Here is a 22,650-nt window from a genome sequence, read left to right on the forward strand (position 1 = left end):
AGGGACGTGGAGTTTCAGGTTGGGGATCACGTCTTCCTTCGAATTTCACCTCTGCGAGGGGTGAGGAGGTTTGGTAAGAAGGGCAAGCTAAGCCCTAGATTCATTGGACCATTTGAGATCCTGGAAAGGATTGGTCAGGTGGCTTACAGATTAGCTTTGCCGCCATCGTTGTCTGGAGTTCATGACGTGTTTCATGTCTCTATGCTTCGGAAGTATGTCTCAGATGTGACTCATGTGTTGAGGCATGAGGATCTAGAGTTACAGGCAGATTTGGCTTATGAAAAGCAACCAATTTAGATCTTGGACCGAAAAGATAAGGTGTTGCGGAGAAAGACGATTCCTTTGGTTAAAGTGCTGTGGAGAAACAGTAAGGTCGAGGAGGCGACCTGGGAACTTGAGACAGCTATGCGAGATCAGTATCCGGAGTTGTTCAGGTAAATTTGGAGGACGAAATTCTCATTAGGAGGGGATAGTTGTAACGACCCAAATTCACTAATAAGGCTTAAGGGCCTTGATTAGTGTGCCTGGAGGGCATAATGGGAATTATGTGTGATTTTAATGATTTAGATGCATGAATATGATTTTAAGCATGTTATATGACTATGTGTATTACGTTATGTGATAATTATGATATGTGAATCGTACCACGTGGGTGTGGTGGTATCAATGTGACGCACGTGCCGAGACGGTTCTAGAAAGCTAGATAATGGTAACTGGTGATTTGGTAACTTGTGTAACTGTTAGTAACCGTAGAGAGTAACAGGTTTTGTTGGAAAAGTAGCAGAACTGTAAAGTAAGTAAAAGACAAGTGTACCCTTGAGGTTTAGTTAGAAAAGGATATTTGAGGAGGGCTGAAATGGTCTTTTGGCAGTGGTATAGATGTCTTTGGCTGAGGGAAAAGGATATATACGATTCTTTTATGCTAAGTATAACTGAAGTTAAGACTTGGAAGGCAAGAAGGATCAAGAAGGAATGGGAGAATCAAGAACCTAGAAAGCAAAGTGGAGGAGGAGTTGAACTGTGATCTTTGAGGCTAGTAAAGGGCTTAAGGGTGTGGAATCAAGCATATATCAAGGTTTATACTGAGGTAAGGACTTGGTCCCTGTTTTTTTAAGTTCTGAATTTGGTTTTTGAAAGAATTAAAAGATAGCCATGGCTTGCCTTGCATGGAATTCAGCTGGTTTGTTAAGGTGGAATTCAGCTCAAAGCTTGGATTGGAGGAAGCTCAAGTTGAATTTCTGATTGAGGTAAGGGTATTAAATATGTTGGCCATCTCATAGCTGTTATGGTTTAAGGATTTAGAAGTCTGATTTGTACTTTACTCAAGTTTTGGTTTAAGTGTATGAATCTGAAACTTAAGTGTGAATTCTGAGAATAGTTGTGTAATTGAGTTAGACTATGATGTTTATAGGTTGAGGTATGGTCTATTTGGGGTTTTGAGTTGGTTTTGGGGCTTAGGTAGGAGTTTGGGGTGATTTGGAATGATTTGGGTTCGGGTAAAACGCAGGGAAAACCCAGATTTTCTGGGCTCGCGAAGGAGCGCCGCGGCGCAAGGTTGATTCTGGGCAGAGCAAGTTCTCTGACTTGTTGGGCGCCGCGGCTCAAACTTGCTGGGCGCCGCGGCCCTACAGGGCTGCGCCGCAGCGCTAGGCCAATTTCAGAACATGGGATTTTGCAATTTTGAGCCTTTGCTCCGGGGGTTCGGGGGATGTCTTCGGGGCATTGTTTTAGGGATTTGGGGGATTCTGAGAGTGTGGGATTGGTTCCAGAAAGTAGTTTTGGGATTTATTAGTGACAAAGAATGTTTCATTTGTGTTGTGACTAGGTCTTTGGAGAGGCTCGGGGTAGAGGACCGTGCTCGTGGCTTCGTGGCATCGGAAACTAGTGAATTGAAAGGTAAGAAAACTGCACCCGGTTGAAAGATTGAGATGGGACTAAGTGCTCCCGAAAGTTATATCGTGTCATTGTTGGTATCACGCCATGGGACATGTAAAGGCGGTCTAGGAGTACCGTACATGACTTAAGCGCACAGGGCGCGGATTGGCCACTGGGAGCCAGGAACAACAGGATAACAGAGGGAGCAGCCTGAGGGCGCTAACCCTGGTTATCGTTTGTGAATTGTGAATGTTATGAACTGAAATGCCTAGTATGTGGAATACTTGATTATATTGGCTGATGATATATCTGGGTTTATGTGATGCAATGTGAGTTATTGACTTGCCTGTTAATTGTTCATGCTCTGTTGTTGTTGTTGTGTTTTCTTGCTGGGCCTTGGCTCACGGGTGCTACATGGTGCAGGTAAAGGCAAGGGCAAGCTGGACCAAGCCTGAGGTGGAGAGCTCCGAGGTGGAATGTACATAGCCAGCGGTTCGACCGCCACGGTCGAGGAGTGGATCAGGACAGTGATCACCTAACAACTTATTTTGCCTTAGTATGGCTGGTTAATGTATCTGAACCTTGTAACTTTTGTAGATGGCCTTTAAACTAATATTTTTGGGATCCCGTGTAAATAAACAATGTTTTCTTTTAATGTAAATGTGGCTTTTGAAACCAAAATACTTTAAACCCTAATTCCTTAATAGTTTCAATAACACGATTTTATTTAAATGACTTGGTTAGCAAGTCTGACACTTTATAAACACACAGTGTAACGGTCTTGGCTATCCAGGGCGTTACATTGAAACTCCCAACATACACTGGGAAGGAGGACCCAGTACGACACATTGGGAAGTTCGAAGATCAGATGGAGTTACTCGGTGTGGAGCATGATTATAGGTGCAGAGTATTCCCTACCACTCTCTCTGACTTGGCTCAAGAATGGTATTGGAAATTCAAACCTGTATCCATCACTTCCTAGGAGCAGTTTAGGAAGGAATTCTGCAAGGTCTTTAGTGTCGGATAGATTCAACCAGTTTATGCCAATAAATTAGCTGACATCAAGTAAGGGAAAGATGAATCCCTGAAAGACTATATTCAAAGATTCATGAAAGAGGCAAACCGAGCGTCCATAGTAGGAGATGAAGGGAAGTTTGTTGCCATCTTGGTAGAAATAATTTATCTTAGTCCCTTGTGGGATAGTATACACAGGAACCCTATCAACTCATTGCAAGAGTTCCTGGACCAAGTCGAATAATACATGAAGTTCGTTTCTGAAAAAGTATTATGGTAGATGGCAAAGTAAAAAAGAAAAAAGCGGTAAAAATTTTGGGAGCCCGCTAAATTACAAGGCGGTATTTTTTTTTCTTCCTTTTTTAATTACAGTAAAATAATTTTCTGGGAAGAATGATCCTGTGCTCATCTCTCTCAAAATGCGATCTCCCTTATCCGGCCCCTAATTACCAGTAGCGGTTAACAAACACCAATCCTGTCGATAACTGGAACCCTAAGGTCTCGGACCGGGACACGGTTAGATTCCTTGCCAATCCCCTTGACTCTGCAGCCTCTCCGCCGTCAACGCTGCAGACTACGCTAAGACGGAAGAACTCCCTGCAACTCCTTTTAACTTGAAGAAGAAAACCCCCGAGATAACCGATGCCACTCTCCGCCTTAATCTGGCGGGCGGCTTCACTTGTGGGGATGACCCCGGATCCAGACCCAATAAGAGGGTTCGCTCTGGCTCTCTCGGTAGCACCACCACCTATCCCATGTTGCCAACCAGATGCAGAGATTTTGCCAGTAGTGTAGCAAATTTATGCAAATTTCAAATCTCAATTTTTTTTCTTTTAATTTGTGCTGTAGATTTATGTTGTTTAGAACGGCGAGGTTCATCATCTTCTTGCTTGCTCTTTGCAGGTTTCATCCCCTTTCCGAGTTTGACGAGGGCAAGCGGAGTTGTAGAAGGAGGCTTGCTGGGCATAATCGGCGTAGGAGGAAAACTCAACCAAATGATGTCAGCTCGAGACTTGTGCTCCCTGGAGATTGAGACAATAAAATTAACGAACACTTGGATATCTTTAACTTGTTGGCTGCTGTGGCTCGCACACAAGGTAAACAATCATGCTCTAAGGGTTTTCCGTGTTTTGTGTTCTAAATTCTCATTGATATTGTGCTGAATTCGTATGTTGCATTTTTTACATAGAGAAAAGCGGTGGCAAAACTATGAGTTGCTCTCTTTTACTGAACAAATAAGAGCTCCTTCATATTCTTAGCAAGATAAATTCACTGCCTTTGGGAAGAATTCAGCTACCAAGGAATATTTAGTCATTCGCACGGTCCTATGGTCATTTGTCTAAACCCCGACAACCATTTTTCTGCCTTGGAATTCTTTCACTTTTGGGTAAGCAATCTCATTTGCTTTGGAGTCCATTACTGGTTTGTAATTGCCTGTTATATTTTTCCAAATTAATGCTCTCTGGCTATTGTTTCTCATCATTTTTCAGTTTCAAACCCATTAGCTGCAAAAAGAGATGCCTTACAGAGCACTGTTACAGAGCACTGCTATTTTGGGCTTTGGATGTATGTTATATATACATATCAACATATTGATAGATATAACAATATAAATAAGCTACTAATATTACCAACTATTCTTGATGGTGATACGCTGAGCTTTTCAGGTGAAACCAACAGAAATTCTCTTGAAGCCATGGTGAGTCCTTTGTATATTTATACTCATAAATATTCCATTAATCTTCTTATTAATATAAACTAATATGTGTTAATAATTTTGCACTTTGCCAGGTGAAGAGCACAGGAAAAGAATCATTACAATGGGGTGAATGTGAAAGCAGCTTCATTAGCTCAATGTTCTTAATTACTTGAAAACCATTTAAAACTCACTCTGTTTGTGTTCTTGCTTATACATATATATATATATGTATATGGCAGGACTGGCTGGTGGAGTGTATTCAGGTCTCACCTATGGACTGGCCGAAGCTTGAGGAGCTCATGATTGGCTGGTGGAATGGAGAGTATGTCTAATACTCCTAAGTACCTTCCAGATGTAAGGTCAGACCATTTTGCTTCTGGAACTGGAAAAATTTGAAGCTTAATATTTAACTCTAGTCTAGTTACGAAATGGTTCAATGTGCTCAACTTGGTCATGTATGGAAATTAATTATTAACAACTCAAATGGACCGTACATGAGTCTTGGATCTATTGCAGCTTCACTTGATTGAAAAGTGTGTTTATATGGTATTAGTGGTTTTTAATTCAACAAGCAAGACTTGCTTTAATAAATTTTTTTATTGTACATTTATCTAAACCCTTTCATTTACCTTTATGACGAGATTTTTAAGTTTATTGTATGTGTTTGACAAACTCTTTTGTATCAATTTATTGCAAGAAAGTCTCCATAAACCAGTCTAACTTGCATTCTATTTTTAGAAAAGGATCTTGATTAGGACATGAACAAATTATTGATGGCATGCTTAAAGATGGCCTGTGGGATGTCTATAATGATTTTGGAATGGGAGTTTGTGCAGAGATATGTGCTGAACAATATACTATCTCGAGAGAAGAGCAGGTATTGTTCTGCAAAGATCTGTTTGAATGTCAGGTCGAGAGTATAATGATCTCTAGTCTACTCAGTTCTGAAATCAAATGAACTCCTTAAACTAATATGAATTCTCTTAACTGATTCATTTTTCTGCATGTGCTAGTTTAGTAACCATTCCCAAAAACCATGCATCTAAATAGCTGGAAGAGAGATGTAAATTGGAAAACAACAAGAAACTATACATTTCCAATATTCAGTTTCATTCAATATGTTTCACCATAACACATTAGCTTATTTAATTATTTTCATGCTCTCGGGACTTTTTAACTGCAGGATGGCTATGCTATACAAAGCTTTAAGCGAGGAATGGCTGCACAAAAGAGTCAATTTTTTTTCAACACATAAATTTTGCATTTGGTATAATTTCTCTCATTAAAATGTTTTTGTTCTTTTCTGCGGAGTGAGTACATTAGATGAACCTTTTTATTAGTTTGTTTAAATTTGGGGTTTGCTTGATTTCCATATTTAATGTTTTCAACATTTATTTGTTTTGACTTTATAAGATCTTTTTATCTCACACACATATACACTCATACATATAAATATATATTGTTAATATTTTCCTTCTGTTTTTCAGACATCGTGCTATGCTCATGAATAGTCATTATAATTTATAAATTAAAATGGCACTACTCAGATGATGCAAAAAGTTTTCTTATGTTTGTAAGACTGCATTGAGCATAATATTTGGTTGACATGTCTTTGCTTACAATCTGGTTAGATGTTTGCTTCATAATGTATAATGATATGACTTAAGTCAAGTTTTTGTGCCATGCTTGCTTGATTTCTTGTTGTGTTAATAGTATGTTGTTGAATGTGGTGATTTTTTTTGTCTAAAGTGGCTAAAATGATTCTTCGCTACTTTAATATGGTCAAGGCAAACTATGTTATAAAGTATGTGGAAGAATGTTTAAATTGCATTTTATTAATAAAGTAAAATGACATTTATTAATTTAGTCTTAAGTAATTGAAATGGTGTGGCTGCAGGACTCTTGCTGCAAACAATTTTACTGGAGAATTCCCTGATCTCACTAGTCTCACCAAGTTAAAATAACTGTAAGTGTCAATCTGTAATGTAACTCCATGACCAAAATGAACATAGTTTTATGTCACTTGAATCTTGACTCATGTTCTCTCATTGCAGAAGGATCAGTAGTAACTACTTCACAGGAAGGATGCCTGAGTTTGGCAATTTGAAACAGCTTCAGAAGTTGTACGAGCTGTTTGGCCACACTCCTTTTGTCTTTTTTTCTTTACACCACACTCCTTTTGCTTATTTTGTGAATTTTCTTTCACTCTACAGGATGATTATGAGGTTTGCTATCAGTTTTCCTCTGGAATAAAGGTACAATTTTTTTCTTTTTCAGTACTTTAATTGAGATTAGTATGGTAGAAACTTGTGTTATAAATTTTATGGTTTCTTCTCATATCAACTGAAAGAAGATTAAGAAAAAGTAGTTTGAAAGAGAAAAACAAAAAGGACTGGTCTACATAAAATTTCCATCTCTTACCTTCTTCAAATGATGTTAGTAGGGCAGTTTCTGAATTCTCTTCGTATAAGTAAAGCTAGATGGTTTATGCATCAGGCAGCTCCCAATCCTTGGGTTGTCGCCACCAGTATGGATTAAAAAAAAAAACACCTATAATAAAATTGTCCACTTTTTTTTATTTATTTTCTTGAAAATCTTTAACTCCTTCTGGAAAAAGCAGATCAGCCAATTGGGATGAGCTCAGAATCTTTTATGCAGAAGCCTTGAATTAGTAATAGCACAAACCAGCCATGGTAAACTTGAAACAACCTTGGGGCACTGCAGTGCATGCCAATAAGCTGATCTTCAGCAAATAAAAAAATTATAAACATGGACAAAGAGAGAGCCTTCATCACAGAGATCAGGTCAGCCTCTTATTACTTGCTTTTCACCAGTTTATCTTAAATCCCGGAGTTAAGAAGTCCACAACCACTTTTAAGTCTTTAACGGCTAATGGCCTCCATTGCAAGCCGTACCAACCGTAGTAATCCATCCACGTCTTGGAAATTAAAATCAAGAGCCCTCTTAATGGAAGAGATAGCCTCCCCAGATTTAGCCTCTGCCAAGCTTGCAGTGCTAGCAGCTGCAAAAGCTACCTGTGACTTTTTTGAGGCTTCCATAGCAAAAATTGTATCCTGTGCCTGCAAGACATCACATATTATTATGATATCCATAGATAAGAAACTAATTTTAATACGTGGTAAATGAGTAAACTACAACCTAAACTGACAGTGAAGGCTTGGTGAAGATGTTTGTGTTAGCATAACTAACCCATAATATAAAAGACATTTTGATTAATAATAAAATATTTCAAACATAGACCTAACAAAAAAAAATGCTAAATTATAGGACAATCCTCTTCCCCATTTTGCACGAATGAGAAACAGTTGTTAAACTTATTCCCCATTTTCTTCTCAAAAGTCTCTGTTAGTTCAAAAAGATACAGAACAACATATTAAATAATTAGGAGTTATATTATTAATTTAATTGGATATGCCTAGAAGTTTGAGTGTGTTTTATATTCCTAGAGTTACTTTCCTAGAAAAATTACCAAAGCCTAATTCAACGAGGAAACTTTTCTCAATCTATTTTGAAAGAAGTTATTCTCATTATTTTATACATTATTTATGAAATTATAAAGGTTCTCTCTCTCTCTCTTATTCTTTAATTTTTTTTCCTACCTATTCTTCTATTTATATTATATGTTCTCCCATATTTTCATACTCTCTTGAATTTTCACCCTTTGCCCTTAAGCAGATATTATACATTAATAATTAAAGCTCTCGAACAAAGATTGTATACTCACAAAAGTAAGGACTTTATCAAAACTGGAACGATTTCGGGCAGCAATAACGACATGGTTAGCAGCAACAGAGTTGAACAAAGACCATTTCATAGTTGGTGAAATGGGTGAAGCTGAGAATAGTTCAGTGCTTAGAAGAACACTCAAGAGTCTTTGTGTTAGTAATGGTTGGTCTTATGGCGTTTTCTGGTGTTTCGACCAAAGAAATCCCATGTAAGTTTTTTCTTTTTATTCGTTTTGTCTTTTCTTCTTTACACCACACTCCTTTTGTTCTTTTCTTAATCAATTCTATAACTTTTTTTACACCACACTCCTTTTGCTTATTTTGTGAATTTTCTTTCACTCTACAGGATGATTCTGAGGTTTGCTATCAGTTTTCCTCTGGAATAAAGGTATAATTTTTTTCTTTTTGAGTACTTTAATTGAGATTAGTATGGTAGAAACTCGTGTTATAAATTTTATGGTTTCTTCTCATATGTTGTCAAAGTTGTTCAATTCTAGCTCACAACTCAAAATTATTTACAATCAAACTCACTTTGCAGACCATTGTGGTAGTACCGGTTGAACCACGAGGACTAGTACAATTTGGATCTACTGAGAAGGTTAGATCACTTCTATGAATATTTATGCTTAACCGTTCAATTAGTGCTCTGTGATTGAGCTGTTAATTGATGAATGCTCTGCCATTGTTGTTACTGCTGCAGATATTTGAAAGATTGGACTTTGTGGATCAAACAATGAGGCTCTTTCAGGAAAAAAACTTTCAGATACCGCTTAAAACCTTATAAATCAAGCTCATTTTAACAGGTTGGTAGGCTTTGATAATGATACCGCTTGTAATATTTTCTGTTTGGATTTTTTTAAATGCATGTAATGAAATATGAATATAATTTAGTAATGCATTTGAACTATCTAACATTTTCTTTGCTTGAATTTTTTTAGTGTAAAAGTTGAATTTGTCAGATTAGTCTTAGTGTCCAGTCTTTAATGTTTAATTGGAGAGCTGATTATTGAAATATAAACTGAACTGCAATTTGTTGGATTCAAAACTTGGACAGTGTATTATAATAAACTATTCGGTTCTTATCATTACAAAATGATTTGCTGTTGTCTATCCTTGTGCAGATCTGTACAAATTTTTATTCTCCAAATATGAATGTTGTCAATGAGAACTTCCTCCCTCTGCTCAAATGCCTTGATGACTGCATAGCGTAAGGGGATGCTATTTACATCATATATATTTATGTATCTATTTTTGCTGCTTTAGTTGCATTCATTAAATATTACTTGTGTTGTACCATTAATTTATATGTTGATTTAGGGAATTACTAGCATATTTTGTTGAGACATTTATTTTCTCAATCAACTTGATGACCTTAAACATTATCTACTTTATATTAGGTATGTAGAAAACAATCCACAGTATGCTGAATCTGGTGTTTACTTACTCAAATTTCGACAATTGCAGGTAGAAACAAATTTATGCAGATAGCTGATTAGATAACGTTACATTTTTGCACATTCTTCCACTAAAATTTGTTTCCATTTCCAATAATTGAGTAATTTTTTTGTTATGACAGTCTCGAGCATTGGGTATGATTCGCTCTCATGTACTTTCTGTACTCAAAAGTGCGTCTTCTCAGGTAAAATAATGTAGGGGTTGAATTAATGCGCTCCATTGTTTTGTGCTGTTTTGTTGGGTTGGTAGACCTCTGTTTCTGTCTCCTTTTGGTCTTAAATCAAGTGCTCTGTTTGTTACCTAAAAACGAAAACGTTCTGGTTCTATATGGTTATTGTTTCTTCATTAGGTTCAGTCAGCAATCCGGAGCAATAGTAGCAGCAAGGCATCTCTTGCTGAGGGTGTATTCTTGGTTGGATGATGCTATTGAATAAGTTCTCAATTTGAGGTGGAGTAGACTTCTCAATTTGAGAGATTTTATGTGACCATATCTATTAATTGAAGTTTTGCAGCTTAAGCTAGTGCTGAAGGAAATTGAAAGTAGATCATCAAGAAAAGAGTATATTTAGCTACTTGCAGAATGCCACAAACTTTATTGTGAGCAGAGGCTTTCCTTGGTGAGGGAAACTTGTATTAACTTGATTTCTCTTTTTTGAAAGTGAAACAATGTAGGGGAAAAGATGTATTCAAGATGTTATCTTCTCTATTTTATTTTATTTTCCCTAAAGAATTTGTTAACTGTACTGGTTTGTGCACATGCTCCTTTTGATGGTTTATGTATTTGGCATAAGGAAAATAATAATAGTTAGTGGTAGTTTATTTTTGGAAATTGGTGAGAAGATGTGTTTATTAAAAATCGATTAAGTCATGGAGCTTTATTGGGTCAAAACATGATAGGTCTGTTTCCTATTCTATTACTAAGAATGGTAAAGTTGATATTGATTGTTAGTAAGATTTTCTTCTGTGCTTTTTTGTCTCATATGCATTCTGATTTGGTTGGTTAATTGGTTATGGTCATTCTTATTCACTTTTAGGGATCAAAGAATCAGAGAGAAAAAAACATATAAAACTCTGCAGCAACAATCTACTGCAGTAATCTTGTTATTCACTTTAAAGTTAAGACTTCCGGCAACAACACCTCTGACACTCTACAGATTCCCTAGGTATGGAGCTATGCCTTCTCTCATATTCAATAGAACTATTGACTTTTAGCTATGTTAATTAGAATTGTATAAATCTTTTGATCTTAGCTTTATTGGTAGATTTGACAATGGTGAAAAGAACTCAACTTTACCAAACTAGCAAATGCTAATCTATTTTGTGCGACTTCAGTTAATTGTTTCTTTTGCTCACCTGTCATAACCTGATGAAACCAAAAAAGAAAAAACTGCTAGTATTTCCTTTATATCTTATGTGGAGACTTGGAAATTATGGTTTTTGACACTCTTAAGTAAAAGGCTCATTTCCAAGTAGCTTCGAAGTAGAAGGGATTTTGTTTGCTTTGGTGTAGTTGTGAATCCATTATTTTGTATGTGGTGTCCTTTTTTGGATATAATTTCCATAGCATTTTTCTTGAAGTAATTTGTGATGCTAGATAATAACAATAAAATATTTCTTTGTTTATTTTGCAGATGTGACAAGCGAAGTATAAAAGGATACCTAAGACTCCTTGAAACTAGTAACTTTGTTTATTTATTTGTGTTGAAAGTAGTAACTTTTAGACTCCTTGAATACTTAAAGAATATTTTGTTGTTGATGACAATGTTGAATGTTTTAAACTAAATTGTGGATTGTTAATTCAATGTTGAATGTTCTTACTTTTTGTTATTTGAAAATCAAGTTCATTTGATGATGCTAGTATATATTAGAAAGCTAATTTTAATTATATAAAAGAAATTAAAATATAATAGAATAAATTAGTGTTATATAAATAAAATATATAATGAGAATTTAAACATATCTAAATATAACAATAATACGAAAATTGAGTTATAATATCTATTACAATAACACTTTTTATGCAAAGAATTATGTTATGCAAATTTCATTATATAACACAAATAATGTGTTATACTAAAGTGTAGTATAACACAAAAAAAGTGTTATATAATCGACTATAAATAACATAATTAAACACTTATCTATATATTAAAATAACACAGAAATTGTGTTATCGTTGACAGTACAATAACACATCTGTATAACACTGATAAAGTGTTATGTAAAGTACCCTAACCTACGATAACATGGTTGGTCTTAACACATCAGAAAGTGTTATCGTATGTTTTGATAACACATTTTTGGTGTTATTAAAAGCATTTTTTCTTGTAGTGCTAGATGACATTATCATGAAGGAAGAAAAAGGCATAAACCATCTGACCACTATCAAGGCAGATAAAAATGGCACAAACCCTCAGGGCAGCAGTGGGGGCAACGGTAAGAAGAGGAATACCTCAGGGGCCGAGCAGGGAGGAGAGAAGAAAGCTAAGTCAGCACCAGTCGACAAACAACCTAAGCATCAACCCTACCAGCCCAGGTTCACCAATTATACCATCCTCACTACATCAAGGGCTGAGATTTACTTGGCAACATACTAGGAGGTACCATACCGAAAGCCATCACCCTTGCGTTTAGAAGGAAAGAAGGACAAGAATAAGTTTTTTCATTTCCATAATGATTATGGGCACGGCACAAATGAGTGCAAACAATTGAAGGATAAGATAGAGTTTCTTCTCCCATCAAGAAAACTCTCAAGGTACCGAGTCAAGACCGAAACCCCAAGCAGAAATCTAGAATTCTGAAGGGAGAGAAGTCCACCACTGGAGCCAGTGGCTTTAAACTTAACACTGGATACTATATGTGGAGGGCCCCACATAGCAGGCAACAATAACAATGCACGGGAGCAATATGCAAGGACCCTCAGACATGAGGTAGGGGAGTCTTCCAAGTGTATGGCAATCGAGGAGCGGTCTCCAAAAAATCGAAAGTATGAAAGTGAAACTCTCACTTTTACAAAGGATGATGCCAGGCATGTGAGGTACCCCCACAATAACCCTTTGATCCTTACCATTCAAATTTCCAATGCCCGGGTGAAGAGATGCTTGGTGGATACGGTAAGCTCAGTAAATATCATCTATAAATCATCCATCGAGAAGATGAAGTTCACGGTCAAGGACCTGACATCGTGTTCCCAAGTGATATATGGGTTCACGGGAGAATGCCTAGCACCAGCAGGAACTTTCAGACTATCGGTCACGGTGGGAGATGCCCCCAGGCATGAGACTGATGACATAGTTCCTAGTGGTTGACTGCTCATCGGCTTACAATGTAGTGCTTAGGAGACCCCTCCTGATGGCATTACACGCAGCAGTATCTATCTGACATCTATCTTTGAAGTTCTCCACTAGCGTAGGGCAAGGATGCATACAGGGAAACCAAAGGGAGGCACGAGAGTGCTATAATGTGTCAGTTGTAACGACCCAAAATTACTAATAAGGCTTAAGGGCCTTGATTAGTGTGCCGGGAGGGTATAATTGGAAGTTATGTGAATGAATGGTGAAAATTCATGATTATGTTATATGCATGATCCTATGATTATATGGATATGTGAAATGCATGTTTATGAGTATTAGATTAGCATGCGGGCCCTATTTAGCTTGTAAGGGCATAATTGTAATTTTGGCTCGTTAGGGCATAAATGTGATTATTTTTGATAACTGTTGAGACCACATTATTATGTGGATATATATATTCGCAGCCTTCGGCACAAGGTGATCCTAGGGAGCAAGTAACAAGAAAGTCACAATGGGACCCGGTACCCAACTTGGGGCGAGTCAAGGGGTATTTTGGGCAATGGACATTTATTTGGGTTATTGAGATATGAAAATAAATAATTGGAGATATATTTGAGGTTAGGAAGCCTAGGTGGGAATACCAGAGAATTTTACCATTTTTCCCTCGGGGATGTTTTTTGTACCCCGAGCCTCGGGATTGAGTTGATTAATTAAGGATAGATTAGACAAAGCTGAGAAAATAGTAGAAGATACCCAAACTGACTCTTTTTCTTCTCCCTCTTTCTCTCTCCTTCTCTCAAGGAGTTCCTTCAAGCTTGCCATGGAACCAAGAATATTTGGGGCTAGGAACTCAGGGATTTGAGCTGGATTTGCGGGGAGAATTTCTGTGGCAATTTGGAGGTTCAGACCAGGAATCTAGGTAAGTACTGAATTGTGGTTTAGCTGATTAAATCCTATAGATTTGGGCTAAGTTCTAAGTGTTTTGGGTTCTTGATTTTGAAGGGTAAATTAAGGCAGAAGACTTGGGAGTTAGCTCAGCAATTTCTTGGAGGGTTGGTTCTTCAGTGAAGGTAAGCTTCAATTTATGGTTTAGAGTTTGAATTCTGGGTTTTCCTGGCTGGTTTTGGTGTTCTTCAGCTTGTGGGTTTCAGAAATTAAATTTTTGTTTTGATGAGTTTCTTGTAACGCCCTGGGTAACCAAGACCGTTACACTGTGTGTTTTAAAATAGTGCAAGACCTGCTAATCAAGTCATTTAAACAAAATGTGAATCTAGCATCATTAACATAGGTTAGGAATAAAAGATTTTGGTCATAAACATGTTATTTTATTAAAAACGACAGTTTAGCACACGGAATCTCAAAACAAGGTTTAAATGACATATTTACAAAAATTTCAGAAGTTATAAACAACAATCAGGCCACTCTAATGGAAAAATACACATTTTAGGTTTCCGTCCCTGTACAATCCCTCGACCGTGGTGGCCGAGCAGCAGGCAATGTACACCTCGCCCCCAGAGCTCTCAAACTCATGGTTGAATCTACATACCCTTGCCTATACCTGCACCACGTAGCACCCGTGAGCCGAGGCCCAGCAAGAAAACATAACAGCATGGCATGATCAATATCAATAACCAAATATCTCACAATGCATAACCAAGAATTCAGTAATTCATAACATTCACCTACTCAGTGATATCAATCGACAATTTAACAAATTTTCATCCAGATAATCAACATATCATATTTATCAGATTGCAACAACAATCAAATGCATAATCAACATTTTATCTCAATCATTACACAATATTTAGGGTCGGCACCCTTAGGCCGCTCCCTCTATTTAACCCACTATCTTCAGCTCACTTAGGCCGCCCCCAGTGTAATACCCACTGACTCCGACCAGCTTAACCGAGCTCAGTGATTAATAAGCTGTCCACAGCTACCAGTGTCTGAGCCGCGCCATGTGCGTAAATATTATTTACGGCACCCTTAGGCCATTTATCTTATGTCCCATGGCATAATACCATCTATGACATCATACAAATATAGGAAGCTCTTAGTCCCATCACAATCACATAATAATGCATACAAATATAGGGAACACTTAGTCCCAACCTAACCACATAATCGGGTGCAGTTTTCTTACCTCTCGTTCGAGCGAGAAACACTTTATGAATGACCCTTGAGAACGATCGATCTTTTAATCCCTTAGCGGTCACCTAGTCATAACCAAATATGGAATCCAATTAATGAAAATACCAATAAATGAGTCTTAACCTAAACCTCACTCCCGTGACCCCGAATTGTACCCAAACGGTGAGTAGATTCGATTCCGAGCCTTAAGGATTGAAATCCCGAGCCAAAAATCCTTAAAAACACCCAAAATATGCATCTGAGAAAACAGGGTAGCGCTACAGCGCTACCCCCCTAGCGCCCCAGCGCTACAACTAGGGACATTTTTCCCTGGCTAGCACTGTAGCACTACCCTCTGGGCACTATAGCGCTAGGACCAGGTAGACATGGCCCTGGTTCTTCTTCCTTCGAATTCTCCATTTTCAACCTGTTTCAAAAGCTTCTAAACACCATTTAAACCCCCAAGTGAACCCAAATACCATATATACTAGTCCTAGGCATCATAACCTACCCAAACTTTGCCGAAAACCCCATTGAATTCTCTACTTTCAAACCCAAAATCTCAATTAAACTCAGTAATAAAACAGAGCAGAAAACCAGAGTTCTAGTGGTTGAAATCTTACCTCAAGCTCGGTATGAACTCCTCTTCAATGATGGAACACTACCCTAGATCCTCAACACTTGATTCCCCAGCTTAATTCCTCAAAAGAAGCTTCAAAATTGAAGAAGAAAAAACAAGAAAATGGCAGTCAGTTGATGAAGGAAGAGATGCTCTGTTTTTCCTACAACCTTCTACTATTTTCCAGCCTAAGTATCAATATATATCCTTAAAGGTAAAAAATGACCTAAATTCCCTCAAGTTTAATTGAAGTCCTTAACAGCCACCAAGGGCAAAATCGTCCCTTCGCACCTATCTCATTAACCACAATTAACACCCTCCAATTCCCGTTATTCTCAAATACCAATAATTCATATCCCGTTACCCCTTAACTCCCGGCAATGCTCTAATCACCAAATTACCCCCGGGACTCACCCTGAGCCCCGAACTTAACCCTATTATGACCCAACCGCTAACTAATACTCAATGATCATCTCATGTCCAAAAGCTCGAACAAATCCACATTATAATGTGGCCTCAACAATAGCTACCAATATACATACAGTTATGCCCTCAACGGGCCAAATCACCAAAATGCCCTCATAACAAAATATATACCCATATGCATGCGTTCATCATCATATAATAATATGATCCACATAAACATGCATATAATCATATAATAGCACAAGTAATCAATTATGGCCCTCCCGGCCTCTTAATCAAGGTCCTAAACCTTATTAGAAAATTTGGGTCGTTACATTTCTAGACTAGGTTTTTGCTGGGTTATATTGCTGAAAACATGTTAGAATGTTTTGATATTTGGAATGTATCATTAGGATGTTTTTAGGTGAATTTGAGTGAGGTCTGAGTGTTAAAAATGGTGAATTTTCTGGGTTCGAAGGGCTTGCGGCCCTGTTCTTGGTGTGCCGCGGCCCTATGGAGCAAAGAGGAGCCAGGAGGGCTCAGAGGCAGAGACGAGTCACGGCGCGTGCTTGGTTTTCCAGGGAGGTCAAGCCTCTGATTTTGAGGTGGGCCGCGACATGGGTCCATAGGGCCGCGACTCTTAAAGGGATTTTTGGTCTTTTGGAGTTTATAAGCGTGGGAACCTAACCTAGGGTGCTCAGGATCGATCCAACAACCATGTTTAGTGGAATTTGATGTCCCAGAGGTTAGAACCTTATCCGGAAACCTTTATACAATTATTAATGGAATCCTTTATCGTGGTTGTGACTAGGCATACACTTGGGCTAGGGGCAGGATCGTGGTCGGGGGTCGTCTTTCTTAAATCAAAACACTTGGAATTAAAGGTAAGAAAACTGCACCTGGTTATGTGGTTAGGTTGGGACTAAGTGTTCCCTATATTTGTATGCACTGTTATATGATTGTGATCACCATGTGAATATAAAATAAATGGCCTAAGAGTGTCGGGATTGACATTTGAGTAGGACATGCCTTGTGAGCGTGGAATGAACGGCCTAAGAGTGCCAAAACTAATATTTGCGCACAGGGCGCGGCTCAGCCACTGGTAGCTGAGGACAGCTTACTAATCACTGAACTCGGTTAAAGTGGCCGGAGTCAGTGGGTATAACACTGGTGGCGACTTAAGTGAGCTGAAGACAGTGAGTTAAATAGAGGGTGCAGCGTAAGGGCGCTGACCCTAAATATTGTATAATGAATGCGATAACTGTTAATTATGATATATTAATTATCTGGATGACAATTGTTAGTTTGTCGATTGTTATCATCAAATAAGTGATTGTTATGAAATGCTGTATAAATGGTTATTAATATTGATCATGCTATGATATCATGTTTTCTTCCTTGGCCTCGGCTCACAGGTGCTACGTGGTGCAGGTATAGGCAAGGGTATGATGAATTGACCATGGGTTGGAGAGCTCTGGGGGCGAGGTGTACATTGTCAACTGTTTGGCCGCCACGGTCGAGGGATTGTACAGGGACGAAAACCTAAAATGTGTATTTTTCCATTAGAGTGGCTTGATTATTTATAACATTTAGAAATTCTGTAATTATGTCATTTAAACCCTGATTTGGGATCCCGTGTACCCAACATTTATTTTAATGAAAGTTATTTGTTCATAACCAAAATCTTTTAAACCTATCCTGTTCATGTCTTAGATTCACATTTTTATTTAAATGACTTGATTAGCGAGTCTCGCACTATCTCAAACACATAGTTTAACGGTCTTGGTTATCCATGGCGTTACATCAGTGGTCAAGGAAAAGAAAGGACCGTGCGTAAACAACATGATAGTAACCTACTGCAAAGAAGGTGAAGGAACCGATGAGGTTGTCAACATGGAAGTTGACGTTGAAAGAAACACTCTACTGGAGCCGATGGCCCCTTTTAACGAATATTTCTTATTATAGCGAGTATCCCAAAGCGAGGGAAACGACATTGATCCTCGCTTTGGGGATGATGTCATGGGGGTAGGACCAGTGTAAGATCTTGACAAAGTCCTACTAGATGAGGAGGACCCGACTAGAGTAATCAAAGTCGGGAAGGAGTGAAAGGTGGAAATTAAAGCACGATTGGTGGATTTTTTGAAGAAAAACCAGGACGTCTTTGCCTGGTCACATAAGGACATGGTTGGAATTTCTCCATCTGTGATAAGTCATGTCCTCGATATAGACAAGAACTACCCACCAGTGCAAAAAAAAAGAAGACTGCTTGACAAAGACCCATCTCAAGCCCTGAAGGAGGAGGTCGAGCAACTCAAGGAAAACAGTTTTATAAGGGAGGCCTACTACCCTGATTGGATATCAAACCCCAGGCTGGTCCCAAAACCAAACGGGAAGTGGAGAACATGCGTGGACTTCACAGATCTGAATATGGCATGTCCCAAAGACTACTTCCCACTACCAGAATAGACCAACTGGTCGATGCAATGACAGGACATAAATACTCTCATTCATGGATACGTATTATGAGTATAATCAAATAAGTATGCACCCTCCTGACGAGGAACATACCAGCTTCTGGACAAACTAGGGATTGTACTGTTATAAGGTGATGCCATTCGGCTTGAAGAACGCATGAGCCACATACCAGCGTTTAGTGAATGGCATGTTCCAAGACTTGATTGACAAAAATATGTAGGTATAAATCGATGACATGCTGGTCAAGTCCAAAGAAGCTAATAGGCATGTTCAAGACTTGGAGGAATGCTTTGCAATACTTAGAAAGTATAGCATGAAGTTAAACCCTCTCAAGTGTTCATTTGGAGTTGGTTTTGGTAAGTTTCTCAGATACATAGTCAATTCACGGGGAATCGAGGCTAACCCCGATAAGATCAAAGCATTGATTGACATGAAGTCACCTACCACAATCAAAGAAGAGCAAAGCTTAACCGGGAGAGTAGCTGCCCTCAGTAGGTTCATATCAAAGTCTACGGACAATTGTGTCCCTTTCTTTAACTTATGGAGGGGCAGCAAGAAGATCCAATGGATCGAGGAGTGTGAGGAAGCTTTCCAAGCCCTGAAGGGGCACCTCGCCCAACCTCCCGCCCTAGCAAAGCCAATTTATGGTGAAGTAATATTCATCTATTTGGCAATCACCGAGCATGCAATCAGTGCTACTTTGATAAAGGAAGAGAACAGGGTGCAACACCCTGTATACTATATCAGTAAAAGTCTAGTAGGTGTGGATTCTAGGCATCCCCCTCTAAAAAACTATCCTACTTTTTAGTAATCGCCTCTCAAAAGTTGTGTCCATATTTCCAAGCTCACTTGATCCGAGTTCTGACCGATCAACCGCTGAAACAGGTTCTTCAAAAGCTAGAGGCCTCGGGATGATTGCTCAAGTGGGCAGTGGAACTAGGACAGTTAGATATCACTTATCATTCGAGGATGGGGATAAAAGGACAAGCATTGCCAGACTTCATAGTCGAAGGCACCAACCATGAAGACCCTTCCTACCAATCGGAAAATGGAGATACCGAGAAGAAAGGAGATACTGCTGTATGGAAGCTATATGTTGATGGAGCATCCAATGAACACAACTCGGGCGCAGAAATCATATTGATCACTCCAGAGAATCATCGAATCCATTGCACTCTCAGATTTGGATTCAACGCTTCAAACAACGAGGTTGAGTACGAGGCATTATTAGCTAGATTACGCTTGTCTCGGGATGTTCATGCACAGTCCCTTGAGATTTTCAGCGATTCCCATCTAGTGTTGTTCCAGGTACTAAGGGAATATCAAGCCAATGGACTTAGTGTAACGCCCTGGATAACCAAGACCGTTACACTGTGTGTTTGAAATAGTGCAAGACTTGCTAATTAAGTCATTTAGTTCGAACTGTGTATCTAACGACACAAAAAGATTAGGTTAAGTAGGATTTTGATTATAAACGGTTAAACTTTATTAAAAACAGATGTTTGTTACATGGGATCCCAAATCAGGGTTTAAATAATGTAAATACAAAAATTCTTAATTACAAATAAATGACCAAGCCACTCTAATGGCAAAATATACGTTTTAGGTTCCCGTTCCTATACAAATCCTCGACCGTGGTGGCCGAGCAGCTGACAATGTACACCTCGCCCCCAGAGCTCTCCAACCCATGGCCAACTTGCCTTACCTGCACCATGTAGCACCCGTGAGCCGAAGCCCAGCAAGAAAACATAATATCATAACATAACAACAATAGCAGCTAAACAACTCGCAGATCATAATCCAACAATCACAAAGCATTAATCAGTTCCATCAAGCTATAAAATACATTCAAGGCTGCACACTGGTCATTAACCAATAATTCATCTCCAAACACTCATCAAACCATAGACAATAATCCACAATAGACACATGTCAAGCAATAACTAGGGTCAATGCCCGCAGGCCACACCCTCTATTTAATTCACTGCCTTTGGCTCGCTTAGGCCAACTCCAGTGACATGCCCACTGACTCCGGCCAGCTTAACCGAGCTCAGTGATTAATAAGCTATCCTCAGATACCAGTGTCCGAGCCGCGCCATATGCGCAAGTGTGGATTTCGACACTCTTAGGCCGTTACCACATGTCCCTGTGGCATAATACCACCTTATGACATTCTTACGATTATAGGGAACTCTTAGTCCCCGTGGCAATACATTCAAATATAGGGAACACTTAGTCCCATCCTATCCACATACACAGGTGCAGTTTTCTTACCTTGATTCCAAGTGCTTTAACTAGAAAGGACGACCCCCAAGCACGATCCATTCCCGAACCCTAGCTTATTACCTAGTCACAACCAAGATAATGAATTCCATTAATATTCACATATAGGTTTTCATGTACAAAACTAGCTTCTGGGATTCCAAATTCCACCAAGCACGGTGGTGAAACCAAACCCGAGCACACTAGACCACTTTCCCGTGCCTAAAACCCTCAAAAACTCATGTGTGCAACCAAGGGCTGTGGCGCCTGAAGCCTAGCCGCGACCCTTCCCCAAAACAGAACCAACACCCATTCTGAACCACACACGCGCCGCGACCCTTGCCTTGGGCGCCGCGACGCCCTCCCATGGTCGAGCCTTCTTGGCTCTTTTTCATCCTAGGGCCGCAGCACTCTGGAACAGAGCCACGACCTTCCCCTTCGTGCCCAGAAAACCCACCATTTCTAAGCCTAAAACCTCAGCTTAAACCATCCCAAAGCTCCCCAACTCCTAACCAATTAATCCCAACTCCTTTAGCATGATCTAAACAACATAATTCCACAGAAAACACAGCCTAGCACACACTAATCTTCTCTTTTCATTTTCTGAAACTCAAGAACCTCAAACACCCAAACCAACCATTCAAACTTAGATTAAAACCACTAAACCATGAATTGAAACTTACCTCTTCTGCTGAACCACTTCACCAAGCCAAAACCAAGCTAATTCCCAAGCTTTCCTCCTTAATTCTGTCCTTAAACATCAAAACCATGTTTACCTCAAAACCCAACCAAAACCCACAATTTATAATCATAGAAAAGAAGATTCAATGCTTACCTTAGTGTTGATTCTATTCCTCGGATGATTCTTGAACTAAGCCCCAAAGATCCGGCCTCAATTTCCAGAAATTCCCAGCTTGTTTCCCTTTAGATTTCAGTGTTCCCTTTTGCCATGTTTTTCCTTAAGAGAGAGTGGAGTATAGAGCTTAGAAAAAAAAGTCGGTTTATTTTCCTCTAAGGGTTTCCTTAAGTTTATCTTATCTGCTAAGTTTATTCCCAAGGCTCGTGGTGCGGGAACCGTCCCCGAGGCTAAAACTGTAAAATTCCCCAATATTCTCGCCTAGACTTTCTAACCTCAGATATATCTCAATATATTTATTTTCATAACCCGATAGTCTAAATAACCACCTGATACCTATAATATCCCTGACTTATCCAAAGTCAACTATTAAGCCCCGTTGTGACTTTTCCCGCTACCTGCTCTCTAGGATCGCCTCGTGCCGGTAGTTACAAATGCACACACCTGCACACGTATATATATTTATCAATCTACCCACATAATAATGTGGTCTCAACAATTTATCACACACATTAACATTTATGCCCTAACGGCCAAAATTACATTTACGCCCTTACCATCCAAACAGGGCCCGCATTACTTATCCAATACCCATAGTCATGCTTTCTACCATTAATTCTCTTAACCTCCAATTATGCCCTCCCGGCACACTAATCAAGGCCCTTAAGCCTTATTAGTAATTTTGGGTCGTTACACTTAGGATGGTGCAGTACCTGAACAAGGTGAAGGACTTGTTGGCACAGTTCAAGAAATAATCAATTATACTAGTCCCGAGAGAGCAGAATGCCAATGCCGATGCCTTAGCCAAGCTTGCTAGT

General features: G+C 39.0%; 1 protein-coding gene and 1 long non-coding RNA gene across 11 annotated transcripts in view; one reads left to right on the forward strand and one right to left on the reverse strand.

Moving 5' to 3' along the window:
• The first annotated feature begins 3,118 nt into the window (after positions 1-3,118).
• Positions 3,119-22,650, forward strand: part of LOC133782475 (uncharacterized) — a 28,572-nt gene continuing 9,040 nt past the window's right edge. The window contains exons 1-23 of one of the 10 annotated variants that reach the window (XR_009870539.1): positions 3,120-3,986; positions 4,079-4,276; positions 4,380-4,455; positions 4,557-4,588; positions 4,681-4,714; positions 4,828-4,947; positions 5,327-5,465; positions 5,772-5,855; positions 6,486-6,554; positions 6,643-6,711; positions 6,802-6,843; positions 7,209-7,392; positions 8,285-8,543; positions 8,681-8,722; positions 8,873-8,932; positions 9,035-9,137; positions 9,456-9,541; positions 9,732-9,798; positions 9,911-9,973; positions 10,139-10,237; positions 10,302-10,406; positions 10,824-10,952; positions 11,421-11,616. This is a non-coding gene — a long non-coding RNA (uncharacterized LOC133782475). Of the gene's footprint in view, positions 3,987-4,078; positions 4,277-4,379; positions 4,456-4,556; positions 4,589-4,680; positions 4,721-4,827; positions 4,948-5,326; positions 5,466-5,771; positions 5,856-6,485; positions 6,555-6,642; positions 6,712-6,801; positions 6,844-7,208; positions 7,393-8,284; positions 8,544-8,680; positions 8,723-8,872; positions 8,933-9,034; positions 9,138-9,455; positions 9,542-9,731; positions 9,799-9,910; positions 9,974-10,138; positions 10,407-10,823; positions 10,953-11,420; positions 11,617-17,670; positions 17,889-22,650 lie in introns of those variants that run through there. The other 9 variants (XR_009870535.1, XR_009870536.1, XR_009870534.1 and 6 more) reach the window with 9 other exon arrangements.
• Positions 6,905-8,423, reverse strand: LOC133782474 (cysteine-tryptophan domain-containing zinc finger protein 3-like). The gene is made up of 2 exons (XM_062221794.1): positions 8,334-8,423; positions 6,905-7,668 (listed from the first exon to the last, which is right to left on the reverse strand). The coding sequence occupies exons 1-2, from the start codon at positions 8,421-8,423 to the stop codon at positions 7,471-7,473; spliced, it is 288 nt and encodes a 95-aa protein (XP_062077778.1). The 3' UTR covers positions 6,905-7,470.

Source organism: Humulus lupulus, chromosome 6 (genome assembly GCF_963169125.1).
Source record: "Humulus lupulus chromosome 6, drHumLupu1.1, whole genome shotgun sequence".
NCBI lineage: Eukaryota > Viridiplantae > Streptophyta > Magnoliopsida > Rosales > Cannabaceae > Humulus > Humulus lupulus.